This window comes from Lissotriton vulgaris, chromosome 7 (genome assembly GCF_964263255.1).
Source record: "Lissotriton vulgaris chromosome 7, aLisVul1.2, whole genome shotgun sequence".
NCBI classification, from domain to species: Eukaryota; Metazoa; Chordata; class Amphibia; order Caudata; family Salamandridae; genus Lissotriton; species Lissotriton vulgaris.
The window spans coordinates 728,197,271-728,211,868 of NC_141695.1; the positions used below are offsets into that span (position 1 = coordinate 728,197,271).

At 42.5% G+C, this 14,598-nt stretch overlaps 1 protein-coding gene across 2 annotated transcripts in view; it reads right to left on the reverse strand.

Moving 5' to 3' along the window:
- Positions 1-6,355: 6,355 nt before the first annotated feature.
- ABCA5 (ATP binding cassette subfamily A member 5) overlaps positions 6,356-14,598 on the reverse strand; it is a 1,411,043-nt gene continuing 1,402,800 nt past the window's right edge. For both annotated transcript variants that reach the window (XM_086930971.1, XM_086930972.1), the window contains exon 39: positions 6,356-6,962. In XM_086930971.1, coding sequence (XP_086787097.1) covers positions 6,855-6,962 — 108 coding nt within the window. In that variant the 3' untranslated portion in view covers positions 6,356-6,854. The remainder of the gene's footprint in view (positions 6,963-14,598) is intronic.

Genomic DNA, 14,598 nt, shown 5'->3' on the forward strand with positions numbered 1-14,598 from the left:
TCCCTCCCTCCCCGACTCACTCCCGCCCGACTCACTCCCGCCCCTCCCTCCCGCTCCGACATTTTCATTTACTGCTGCCGCCTTCTTGCCTCCCCCGCATCACACAGTCTCACTTTCCCTTTCCTTACCTGTGCCGCTGCTCCTCACTGCACAGCCGCTCGCCACTGCACCGCCGTTCCTCCTTCGTCGCCATCACGCAAGTCGCGTCGCGGCCAGCGCTAGGTCCCGGCCGGCGCTACTTTCAGGGGACTACTTTGTTTACAAACTTAATTTTTTTAATTTACTTTTTTTTAATATTTATATATTTATAGCCTATGTCCATCCACACACCCTGACATTTTCAAAGATGTATCGGGTGTGTAGATTGGGGCTGTGGTTCCTGAGTTTACCTGGCCAAAAGGTGCAAGTTCTCTCTTTATAATAGTAGTATAGATATATATATATATATATACATATACATATATATATATACATATATATATATATACATACATATACATATTACCTACTGGCGATAGCCAGTAGGTATATATAGTTAGGATTTTTTTCCTATGGGACTTTTGAAAATTCTATGTCTAATAACTTTGGCGTTTGTGGACGGAATCGGCTGAAATTTTCAGGAAAATGGCACATTTTGTTTCTGAGCAGCTCCTGAAAATTTGGGGGGGGTTCGTCAAGGGGGGGCCGAGAAAAAAGGGGGGTCCCAAAACGCGTTTTTCCCATGTTAATTTCCATAGGGCGGTTGGACTCACTTTTAGCCCGAACGGCTGAATGGATTTCCACGAAACTTGGCAAAATTGTAGGGACTGTTAGCCCGATGTGCCTTTGCTAGGTCTCAATATATGTGCTTCAGTGGATTTTGAGAAATTAACGTTTAAATCAAGATATATATCTGTAACAGCGCTCCGGGCAGCGGTCCGGTTCGCGAACTTTTCGCGTATCGGAACTTTGCGAAGCGAAGCTGATTGGCTCTCCGGTGTCTGTCAACATTCTAAACAGTCCGGTGCGGCCGCCATCTTGTCTCTCGGTAGGATCGAGAGACAAGAGGAGGCCAAAACAAAGGGGGAAATGAAGGAAAGGGGGCAAGGTAGACCCCTTCTGACCCCCTAGGATTGATGAGGGGGATATTATAGAGCCACGCCGGGCCCCAAAAAAAAAAGAAAAAATCCGACTTTTTCGCCGTAGAGACGCGTCTTGGTTCGCGAACCGGGCAGCTAACCGGGCAGCTAACCGGGAAGCTAACCGTCAGTGTAACCCAAAAAAAAAAAAATCCGATTTTTTCGCCGTAGAGACGCGTCTTGGTTCGCGAACCGGGCAGCTAACCGGGCAGCTAACCGGGAAGCTAACCGGCAGTGTAACCCAAAAAAAAAAAAAAAATCCGATTTTTTCGCCGTAGAGACGCGTCTTGGTACGCGAACCGGGCAGCTAACCGGGCAGCTAACCGGGAAGCTAACCGGCAGTGTAACGGGAGTCTGAGGAGTAGCTGATTGGCTGTCAATATTGTAAACAGTCCGGAGCGGCCGCCATCTTGTCTCTCGGTAGGATCGAGAGACAAGAGGAGGCCAAAACAAAGGGGGAAATGAAGGAAAGAGGGCAAGGTAGACCCCTTCTGACCCCCTAGGATTTATGAGGGGGATATTATAAAGCCACGTGGGGCCAAAAAAAACCAAACAAAAAAATCCGATTTTTTCGCCGTAGAGACGCGTCTTGGTACGCGAACTGGGCAGCTAACCGGGCAGCTACCGGGAAGCTAATCGGCAGTGTAACGGGAGTCTGAGGAGAAGCTGATTGGCTGTTATCATTGTAAACAGTCTGGAGCGGCCGCCATCTTGTCTCTCTGTGGGATCGAGAGACAAGAGGTGGAAAAAAAAAGGTGTAAATGAATGAAAGGGGTAAGGCAGACCCCTCCTGAACCCCTAGGATTGATGAGGGGGCTATTAAAGTTCCCTGGGGGGTGAAAAAAAAAAAATTGCGATTTTTCGCGGTAAAGGTGCTTCCTGGTACGTTAACCGGGCAGCTAACCGGCAGCGTAACGGGAGTCCGACATATTGTGTTTTTTGAACGTTTGTGATATGTGCACGTGTGGATTTTGTCTAATTAAGGTTAAAAAAATATATATATATCTTTAAGCGTGTTCTGGCGCGCTTACGTTTTGGGTTTGGTTTGCGCTGCAGAGACGATACGTCACGGTTATGCGATGCATCATGAGGCGTCTCACGGGCTACGTGATACGTCACTTAATAAAGAATATATTTTACAGCTATAGATATTAGCTTTTAAAAAACCAATGAAATTCACAGAAAAAACCATAGGTTATAGACCATATATAGTTAGGAATTTGCATTTACAAAACCTTGAAAATTCACTGAAAAAACCATAGGTTATAGACCATATATAGTTAGGGATTAGCATTTAAAAAACCTTATTTTATTTGCACAAAACCATTGAAATTCCATATATAGTTAGTTGCACTAACTATATATCGCGGACCCGCAATCCACTGCTAATGATGTCACATATTACATCATTCATGACATGGTCAGTGACATCACTGATGACATCACTGATGACATCTCAAATGACATCACTGATGACATCACTGATGACAACACCCAGTGACTGTATGTTTCTGTAAAGTTAAAATATGTCTTACATATTGAAGAATGAGTGGATGTATAAGTGTCTGGATGAAGGATTTAGTAGGTGCATGACTGACTGTATGAGAGAATGATTAAATGTGTCTCACTGAGTGCATGGGTTAGTGATTAAAGTGTCTTAATTTGGCAATCAATATTTATGTTCTTCTGTAAACTGCTGCATGTTTAAATCAGTAGCTATATCAGTAATTATATGGGTTATTGAATGGTTGCCCAAGTATTTGTATGGGAGACTGAGTGTGTGTGTGGGTGGCTGGGAGGTGTATAACTCTGTGCATAGATGTGTGAGCGGTTGATTCCCTAGGTGTATGGGTTCAAAAGTGCATGTAGAAACAGCTGTATGGACAGTTGACTGTGTGCATGAGTATATTGGTGAGTGAATGGATATCTCAGTTCTACATGTCAAAGTAAGTACATATGTAAAACACACTCCATGTGAGAGTTGACATATATAAATAACTGAACATAAGAGTCAGTGAATGTGAGAGTGGCTGTATGAATCATTGTGAACTTGTATCAAGGATTGTATAAGAGAGTAAATATGTGTTAGTATATGTTTGAATAAGTAAGGTGTGTATAACTGTATAGTTAAGGAAATGGAGATGTGATTGATTCTTTGCATGACTGAATAGGTGTGTGAGTAACTCCATGGATGTGTGACAGTCTGTGAGTGCCTGTTTACACTGAGTGTATCAAAGGTTATATTAGAGTCTGAAGATGTATTATCACATAAATGATATCATCAGTGATGTAATCAGTAATGTCAAATGAGATGTCAGTGATGTCATCAGTGATGTCATTTGAGATGTCATCAGTGATGTCATCAGTGATGTCATTTGAGATGTCATCAGTGATGTCATCAGTGATGTCACTGACCATGTCATGAATGATGTAATATGTGACATCATTAGCAGTGGATTGCGGGTCCGCGATATATAGTTAGTGCAACTAACTATATATGGAATTTCAATGGTTTTGTGCAAATAAAATAAGGTTTTTTAAATGCTAATCCCTAACTATATATGGTCTATAACCTATGGTTTTTTCAGTGAATATATATATACATACATATACATATATATATACATACATATACATACATATATATATATACATATACATACATATATATATATACATATACATACATATATATATATACATATACATACATATATATATACATATTTCCCACATTGCTTCAGCAATTTGAGGCCGCACACCAACTGCAGGTCAAAAGAACATCTTTATTTCACAGAAACAGGCAGCTTCCGATTCCGTCTTGGAAACCCTCGGCCTGACGCGTTTCAAAGTCTCTTAACTCTTTCCTCAGAGGCCATCATTGCATTCGGTACAATGTGGGAAATATGTCATGTGGCAGCTTCAGGCCACAGAGGGATCGCACTGTCCGGGACAGCAGGAGGAACCACGCAGGAGAAAAATTCCCTTGTGAATGGCACTGCAGGTAACATAAATTAGACAGAGTCCGATTCGGGGGCTCAATGGAGGGCTGTAAAGCATAACCCTGAAAAGTATCAGTGCAAACGGGCCCACTGGAGGGTGATACTATGCCTTAAACAAACTACATGGACCAGCGTGCACTGGAAAATTAATTGATAATGAGGCACACCGAAGGCCAATATGAAAGACTTTAAAAGCATGCAGGATTCCTTGTAGTGTGCAAGTAAAGTCACCGAATGCAATGATGGCCTCTGAGGAAAGAGTTAAGAGACTTTGAAACGCGTCAGGCAGAGGGTTTCCAAGACGGAATCGGAAGCTGCCTGTTTCTGTGAAATAAAGATGTTCTTTTGACCTGCAGTTGGTGTGCGGCCTCAAATTGCTGAAGCAATGTGGGAAATATATATACATATACATACATATATATATACATATACATACACATATATATATATATATCTATACTACTACTGTGCAGTGAGGAGCAGCGAGGAAAGTGAGACTGTGTGATGCAGGGGAGGCAAGAAGGCGGCAGCAGTAAATGAAAATGTCGGAGCGGGAGGGAGGGGCGCGAGTGAGTCGGGCCGGACTATATATACTATATATACATATATATACATATATATATATATATATATATATATATATATATATATATATATATATATATATATAGTGAATCGATTGGGGGAGGGTGGTATTCTGCCACTTTTTTCCTTTCTTTTCTTTTCTCTTTTTAAGAGTTCACCTTAACTCGCTGTACTAACTGCATTCACTCTTGGGCCTGCCGGAGCTTTAGCGCTTAACGTTATTGAAGTTGCTAATATATATTTAATTGGTTCTCATTTGTTGAAAATCTAATAAAGAACAATTTGTAAAATATATACTGCATTACACTGTTGGTGTTCGCTCAGATTTTTGGTTATGATGTAGAGTCTTAAATCTCAATCAGAATACATGTGAAAATGGCATGCCTACCTACAGCACTGCTGCTTGTACCTAGTTACTTGCCAAGAGCATACGAGGATCTTGAAATAATGAATGCTCCCACCATATAAAGAGCGTCCAACTAAAAAACGCACGCACACTGTCTTCCACTTTACTTTGAAAGTCTTAACAAATGTTGGTTATTTTACAAAATGTTGTGTTTTCTCTCACTTAGTACCCCCCTCCCCAATCTGTATTCGTTTCCTTTATACTGCCCTGGCCCCTTTTAGCCCCTCTCATGTGCCCTGGTTTTGGTACGATGTATTTTAACATTATATGTCAGCGTGATTGTTGGAAAATCTAAAGATCCCCCTCCCTAATTTTACTGATCCGTGCTACACCCCTGAATGTTATTGTTGCTAATTATATAAGCAAACGGTTCTCATGTGTTGAATGTCTAATAACGAACAATTTAAAAAAGATGTACTGCATTATACTGTTTCCTTGTCGGAGTTTGCTCAGATTTTTGGTTATGACGTAGATGCTTAAACGTCGATCAGAATACATGTGAAAAGTGCATGCCTGCAGCACTGCTGCTCGACCTCTTCACTTGCCAAGTGCATACGAGTAATAATAAATGATCTTGTCATATAAAGAGAGTCCAACCAAAAATATATATCACGCCGTACCAAGTAACAGCAAAGAAAAAACACAACTAGTCTCACTGTTAATATGGGTAGGAAAGAAGGGATCGAAGAAAGGTGAAGCACACATATGAGAAAGGGAATGGGTATCTCTTTAATTAGTGCATACTAAGTATAGTCCTCATTCTGTAAAAATGACAAAAGGCCCTGATTTTGCCTCGTTTTGAGGCCGAAGGGCATTTTCTTTTAGCCTTTGTCTAGAAAATGTAATTTGGGTACAAGAGGGTCTGCTGAAGTCACTGCAGTGCATCAGGTGGAATGCAGTCTATTTAATGAGCACGACTGGAGGTACAATCGTACTGTTCATGACTCCACTAGACAGAGGGGCGCAGAAATGTTCTCTTCAACGTTTCTTTTTGCCCATCTGGCTAGTTCTTTCAAGACATGCTACTGATAGTCAGCTGTAGAAAGAAGATGCTGTTACCCCAATTCACCGACGTTCCAGTGGCTATCTCCACCCCTGGATCCTTACACACCTTTCACAACGAATGGTAAAATGGCCCTCACCTCCAATCCTCTATTGCTACATTATGGCTACATACTCTTAACATACTCTGACGGTGCATTTTAAGACGTACAAATGCCCCTTTAGAAAACAGACGCAACCATGTGGATTAATAAAACATTTAACTTAAAAAGACGCAATGCTACCACAAACAGCTTTTGATGGTAAAGCAAACTCTTTGTTACAAGAGGGTAAACCTCAAACACCGTGTGCGGAGGACTAAGCAGCAGGAAGTAGTCCTCTACAGACCAGAAGGCAGTGAACTGCACACATGCAATCTCAATGTAAAGTTCTTGGATATTTATCTTTAATGCTCCAGGTCCTGGAGAAGATCATCGCAGCTCAGTCTTAGGATAGACGTTCTTCCCCATTGCTGATAGACTTTTCTTCTTTTGTCATTATAACGTACCTTGAACTGGGCTTTGTTTTGGGTGCTGTTGTCACAGATATGTTTTGACGAAGATTGCTGTAAACAAAATGCAACTGTAATAGTCATAAATAAGCTCATTAAGGTCTCCTCCGAAGTCAGAACCTTTACTTGCTAAGGTTGAAAGGAGTCAGAGTCACTGCAGCACAGTCTGAAAGCAGGAAGCAGACCAAGTCTTAGAAAATGACCCGATCCTCCTGCCGTCTTTCCCACCACAGAGAGCTGTTTAAAGTGGCAAAATCGTCTTCTTCCACTGCCTGCTCCTTAGCGAATTCCACAAACACCTAGAGCGAAAAGATTGGGAGAGTGTGAATAAGCGACACTGGCCACTACATCAACGCCCTACAATGAGAAGGGATATCATTAGCGTTGGTGGGGCACGTGTACTAAGATGGACATAAAAGGAAACACTACAAGGGCAAAGTATCAGTGCATTATAAGGCAGGCAGGAAAGCAGTGCAGTATAATAGCCAGAGGATCAGCACACTCAGGTAGGCAAAGTATGCATGCACTAACTACAGAGGCAAAGGTATGGAGAAAGAAAGGTTTTTGGGTGCCCTGTATTCAAGTGTGTATCATCAGAATGGTGTATGAACACCCCCTAATAATTACTCAGAGTTGGGTCATGGTGGATCTAGTCAGCCTGCTAATGATCAGGTCAGTCGGACTGAGTGCCCTTTCCTCTCTTTTGGACACAGTCTTTCACCTCCTCCTAGCTCAAGCTGTGTCTTCTTATTTAGGACTTCTGGCAGGGCCTTTCGTGGGGGGCACGTGCTGTAATGACTCAGGTTCAGGTAGTAATTAAAAATGGGCTATTAATCGAGATCCTACCCTATCCTTAACTTTATAGGCTTGAACAGTGACTGATTTCTTAATAATGGTTGGTACCCCCATTGCAGTCCCTGTTTACATGTCACGTTTTACTTAATTTTGAATTGTCTAAGATTATTTGCTTTTACCTGATATTTAGTTTCTGTAGTGGTTTCATGCAGCAAGAATGGTGTGTACTGTGAAAAGAGCTGTCTCAGTGTCTCTGTGACTTTAGATTGTGGCTGGGTGTGCATGATGGGTCATGAGTGAAAGTTCTGTAGTTGAAGATGAAAACAGTGCAACTCTCTCACAGGGCCTGTTCATGGGTCATAACGCTTTGAGACAGCATCCTCAATCAGTCCTTGGCTTTCCTGCATAGCACACAGAGTAATGTCACATCAAATGTGTACCTATATTTAGATAGCACTTACTACTCCTTATAAGGCGTTGAACCGCTTTTCAGAGACTAGTACACTTCTCCAGAACCCAAAATAAAAGTTGTTAATCTGAGCGGCGGAACTGTTAGGATAAAGGATAGAGGAGGGAAGAGTCTAGAAAGGGTTATTTGGAAGATCATAGTAGTAAAGTGAGGTCAGAGATGTGTTGAAGGAGAGATAGAGAAGGGAAGAGTCTACAAAGGGTTATTAGGAAGACCATAGTAGTAAAATGAGGCTGTGATTGAGTCATAGGAGGGAAAGAGGAGGGAAGAGTCTAGCAAGGGTTATTAGGGAGATCATACTAGAATTAAGAGGTTTGTCATGAGTCAGAGGCTAGAGGTAGATGATATACTGAAAGAGGTATAGGGTGATAGAGTGGTGAATAGGAGAGAGTTCTTTTTTGACAGTAGGTAAAGTAATAAACATATAGATACATAACTCCATGAAAATGTATATATGTGTATGAAAAACAATAAGAGGAGAGGAGTTGGCCTAACGACTAGGGCGGTCACCCACAAATCTGGGGAACTGGGTTCTAGTCTCGGCAATGACGCTGAACATCCTGTGATTCTGGGCAAATCACAATCTCCCTGTGCCTAACAAAAATGAATGTGTCATGAATGAGTGTGGCTCACTGGTTAGAGGCAGCAGACCCGGAAGCAGAAGACGGCCCGGGACCAGGGTTCAATTCCCAACGCGGCAGGGTCGTGGACCAGGGTCAGCGGACTCATTAATTCTCGCCTCGGTGCCTACTCTAACCAGGGATCACACTCGGCAACTCTGGGCATTAGCTTGCCTCATCTCCACAACGGCCCCCCACATACGCCAGGGATGCCTGGTTTCACCTTGGAGATACCCAGTAGGGACCATCTCACAGGGAAAGCCAGGACGGGTTCCCCAGCGGTCTACAGCGCGGAGATACCCCATGTGGGGTGATTCATGCACTTTACAAGACATCATTACATTACATTACATTACATCATGTAATGCAACTGGTGCTATGTAAAGCGCTCTGATACCAGATTCGGGGCAAGTTTGCGCTATATAAAACTCTGTTAAAAAAAAAGAGATATTAAGTACCATATGTACATGTATGGATAAATAGACACAGACTTTCAAGTGGTGTTGCACATAAAGGTGGTTTATTTATGCAATATTACTTGTATCAATTATCTTTTATCATTTTTATTTTATATTTCATCCATTATTTTATTAGTGAAGCACTTATAGATTCAATCACAATGATCATATTTTCACCTCGTCATAGATAAAATAAATAAAACAGAGACCTATAAGTATAAAATAAAACAACTTATATGTAAACTATGCAGTAACATATACATGCTAAGCCTAACATGATATAAGTAATTATGCATTTTTTAAGCAGACCTACAAGAATATCTATATCATTTTAAACCAAAAGTAGTTTATATGTTTGTACATAGAACTGCACATATCTAAATATATACATATAATCAAATTCTAAATGCTTACATGCACAGGCATATACTGAACATTTGTGTTTTTAGTACGGTGGTCATGTAGGAAAGAGCCAACTCTTGAATAGTTTTCTGATGATAAGGTAGTTATTCGTGGACTCTTGCAGTTAACAAATTATTGATGATTGTTCTGACTAGTGTGGCATCAGAGGTAGTTAAAAGAATGTTCTTAAAGATTTGTAGTTGTCAAGGGTCAGAAGGGCAGCCGGATGGCCTGCTTGGTTTGACAAGATACATGAATTTGGTTTCTGATTGTTGTTTGAAAGACTGTAGAGAGTGGGTTAGCATATCCCTTTAAGGGATTGTTGCAAGTGGGTTGGTGCTGTTTTTCCTTTGTTTTAAATAAGAGTTAAACATGTCTGCTTTGGTTGTGTAATGATTAGCCAGTTTGTCAGTAACTACTTGAGAAATGGGATGAGTTCCTTCTGTGCTTTTAGGTTTAAGAAATTAAGTGAAAATTGTATACAATTCTTTATTTGCACAGTTAGCATTTAGAATTCTGTTTGAAAAGTACCTTTTTGTAGCTTTTTGTATTGCTGACTTGTATATTCTGTTAAGTTGCTGTAGGTGAAATTTGTGTTGATTGTTATTTGTTGTGAGAAAGGTGCTTTGCAGCTTTACAATTTGTTGATATATAATTTTTTAGTTCAGTATTCATCCAAAGTGCTTGTTTTCTTTTGTTCCATTTTATTGTTTTTAGTGGCATTGGGATATCAAAATATTCATGGAGCTTAATTTGTTGTGTCTAAATCTGTCTTGGATGTTAGTTGTTTTTCTAAGTATTCAAAATTGACTTAGGTGTGGTGATTTGTGGCTTTTGTTTTGGAAAGCTACCAGAAGCCAGTCTGATATGTGACTGGGGTAATCCTTTGAAAGGAAAATAGTTCTGGACAGCGATGTTTGTGGGTTTGTGGATGATCTGATGTAGGTTAAGTGTGTCTAGGCAGTGATAATAGTTCTGGGATTGGGCCAATTTAGTTGTTGAACCATATATTTAGGTCACCAAGGATGCATAGGTTAGAGTGTAGAGTCATATTGTTTGAAAATGTGTCTATAAATATGTCTCTCGGAATGTTGCATAGCTAGGTAGTGGTCTGTAAAGAAGGAGGAAGTTACAGGAGGTTGTTGGTTTAGGGTTGCATCTGGTGATAAGGGCCCACAACCTGTTCGCTTTGGTGAGGTTTATAGCTTCCTTGAATATAACAGCTAGTCCACCTCCTCTTCTGCTTGTACCATTTTGTGTGACAGTTTGATAGCCTGGAGAAACAGTTTCATGCAATACTGGAGTCTTGTCATCTCCCAAGCATGAACCACTTATAAAGTGTAAGTCAGGATGTGTCTAGTGTGTAGGTCGAAGATGTGTTGTTTGTTTTTTTAGAGTGATCGAGCATTTATTAGTAGGCAATCTAGAGATTGTGCTTTGGTGGTGGTGTGAATTTGTTTTCTAGAAGAGTGAGTAGTATTATTTTTACTAGCAGCAGGTGCAATAGTGTTGGCATTACCTGTATTAGGATAGCAATAGTGTTGTCTATATAGTAATCCTCATCCAGCAGGCTTAGAATGCATTTTGTTAGGTCTGTGTGTGCACAAGTAGTGGTTGAGAGTGAGTTGGTGGTCATTGTTGTTTTTTGTAGAGTAGTTTTGCTGTGCAATAGACAAGGAAATATATGGTTGTGTAGAATGGTATGTGGCTTGTTTTGTTTGTGTCTGTTTAGGGTAGAAGGTGTATGGGTTAGGGGTGGTTTGGGGGCATGCTTTAAGGTTCTAAATTGTGCAATGGACGACAGTGTGGAAGAAGTGAGGGGAGTGGCCATGCAGACATGTGGTAGCAGACATCAGAACATTGCCACATTTATTGAAAATTACGCAATTGACTGCATGTGTGTGCATATGATGACAGCATTGCCTCACAGATTGTGACTGCCTGGATGAAAACAGTTAGTATCTATGCTGTATTCAGGAAATGGCAATAAAGGCTGGTTGGCAATGTTTATCTGCTCTATGTACATGGAAATCAAAAACAAATAAGACGTTTTTAAAAATAGGATTTGCACTGCAAAATATTAAAGAGATACTATTTTGATCTTCAGACTGTAATTGTGTAATTTTGTTTAAGCACAGTACAGGCACCCTCAGTTACTTGTGGTGATTGGTTCACAGTGAAAAAATATATCTGATGCCATAGGTCTGATCTGTTTATTATGAAAGGTTATGATAAACCTAGTAAGACACATTGATTCTAAGTAAGGACCAGAGGCTACAGACTATGTGTTTCCTTCTTTGCTGCCCATCAACACAACCTTCATAGCAGCTTAGCAAAACAAACCAGCAAAGAAAACTACACCTACCATCACACTCAACATGATGTCAATCTACCCCCAACACCAACTGGGTCCTGGTGCCACATAACACCTCAAAACCATTTTGAAAACCCTACTTCTTGCTGCTGACCTCTCTTCCTTAGCTGATGATAGTATTCATATGGTTTGGCACAGCTATTATTAGGCCAGACTTGGGCTGCTGTTATGAATGCACCAGACAGGACACCCAGGAAACTAGCAAGCACTTGGCAGGACTGTCATCTACTACGTAAGTCTGCTTTTTACCTTGCGTGTGAGCGCCCAATTAGTGCCACCAGAAGCCCCAGAGTAGCGGGCTGCAAATGCATACCAGTACTTGGCAGGAAACGCATCTTTCAGTGCACAAGCTTGCCCTACTCCCATCACTTCCCTCAGGCCCTGAAAACAGGGGCATGTATAAACTGCATCTACAGGTTATGATTGGTGAGACAACTGTAACCGACCTTCCTCCTACAAAGCAGCCAAACTCCTGGGGCCCTCCCCCCTTCTTTCTCTGAGCAACATACCTCAGAAACCTCCATTGCTCCCTCACAGAACCATACTTCCTCTCATGTAAAAGTAAAGAGAAAACTCCAGGGGAAAGAGGTTCAACACGATTACAGACTAGTACCTCCCGGAACACAGTCTTTTGATACCTTTGACAGCAATGTCACCCTCTCGCCACCAGGGCCCTGGCCGTTGCCATCCAACACCTCATGCATCAGATGAGGAAGTACGGTTTGTACATGCTGATAACCTTTACTTTACTAGAACCTCCCATGCTTCCTGTAATCCCCTCCAAACACAGGGTAGGCGATCTCTTGAACAGGTCACCTGAAGGACAAGTTACTTCGGTAATGTCTTATCTGTCAGAGCCATGATCTAGCGCCAGATTCCTTACCTTTGAGCTTCCAGGAGTCAGGATGGATCCAGAAGATTTTTAATAGCAGTACCCCCGCGCTCTGGTAGGTGGCATCAGTTGACTGAGCATTACATTGTAGGCATTGTGACGTCCGCTTCGTCAATATAACCACCACTTCGGCGCTGTGACGTCAGTACTTTTCACAACTTTCCATGCCAGAAGCACGGATCCATGAAGTGACTGACAGTGGTGTGTTTAAAAAGGCATCTAGGGCACTGAAGGGAAAAGCCCTCAACACAAGAACCAATTGGCAGTGTGGGGAGGATGGGTGAGTCGGTAAGGAATCTGCGGCAAGACCATGTCTCTACCAGATAAGGCGCTACCAAAGGTAAGTAACTAGTCCATCTATATAGAGGCATCTAGTTGCAGATTCTTACCTTTGAACAGATACCCATGCAATACCATCCCCAGAGGAGGGACTGCGGAAAGGTTTAGACCAGGAAGTCCTGCAAGACAGAGCGACCAAACAGGCCTTTTCTGCAAGTCTGGGAGCCAGGCATTAGTGTCTTGCAAACGTGTGCAGCCATTCCCATGTGGTCGCTTGGCATATATCTGAAACGGGAACACCAGACTGGAGAGCCGTGGTGGCCACATTTGCCCTTGTGGAATGGGCCCTAAGCCCTTCAGGAGGATCCTTCTTCACTAAGTATTAACGGATTTTGATACGGAGGACAACCCAGTGGCATATAGACCTCTTTTAGACAGAACACCACTTCTTTGCACCCACATACCCAATAAAGAGTTGGTCGTCCACCCAGAACTCTGAGTCGATCGAGTTAGAACGGTAACGCTGTTTTGCGTTCAGACAATGGAAACACTGCTCTACCTTGGAAGGGTGTGGAGGTGCACAGAAAGTGGGTAGAGTAACCGATTGTCCCATATGAAAGGGTGTACCCACCTTAGGTAGAAAAGATGCCCTTGTGCGGAGCACCACTTTATCCAGAAAGACTGTCCGGTAAGGAGGCTGTGATGACAGTGCATGAAGTTCGCTCACCCTCCTGGCAGAGGTTATTGCCACTAAGAATGCGGTTTTGATGGTGAGCAGCCGTGGAGGGAAGTTGACAGTAGCTCGAAATGGTGTACACATCATAAAGGTGAGAGCCAAATTAAGGTCCCACTGTGGCATAATAAAGGGTTAAGGGGGGAACAAGTGGGTTAACCCCTTCAAGTACCTCTGCACCAGAGGGGATTTGAAAAGAGAAGGCTGATCAGGCAGCTGAGGAAAAGAGGAAATGGCCGAAAGATAGCCCTTCAAGGTGCCCAGAGCAGAGCCCTGCTGGGCTAAGGAACGTATGAACAGGAGGATGTCAGATAAAGATGCAGTTAGAGGATCAATAGACCTTTCAGTACAATATTTACAAAATGTGCACCATTGGCAGGCGTGTACCGACTTCGGGAGGAAGGTCGAAAGGTGTCTGCTGTCACCACTCATTCTCCATGCAAGGAGGCTGAGAGTGAAAAGAATCGGGGTCAGAACCCTCCCCTGCTGCTGCGACAGGTGATCTTCCCGAAGGGGCAGGCTGATCGGAGGATTGATACTCATTGCCAGAAGCTCAGGGTACCAAACTCTCTGTGACCAGTCCGGAGCCACAAGGATGACTTGAGCCCGGTCGCTCCTGATCTTCGTGAGCACTTTGAGTAGGAGTGGTATGCCCGGCTAGCTTGACTCCATGGGGCACAGGGTCAGAGCTGATTTGCATATCGCCATTGTCTAACCCAGGGTGGTGTGGAGTGCAAAAAAACGATGGATTTGGGCCCAGATCTTTGGACTGGGGTGAATGTGTGACATTGATCCACATTCGGTCCATCACCTGTTGTTTTTGCAAATTCCGCTCTAAGTGCGCTGGGGATGCCCAGACGTGGGTCCCAGGCACTCCACACCACTGGAGTCAAGCTAGCCGGGCTGATGAGAG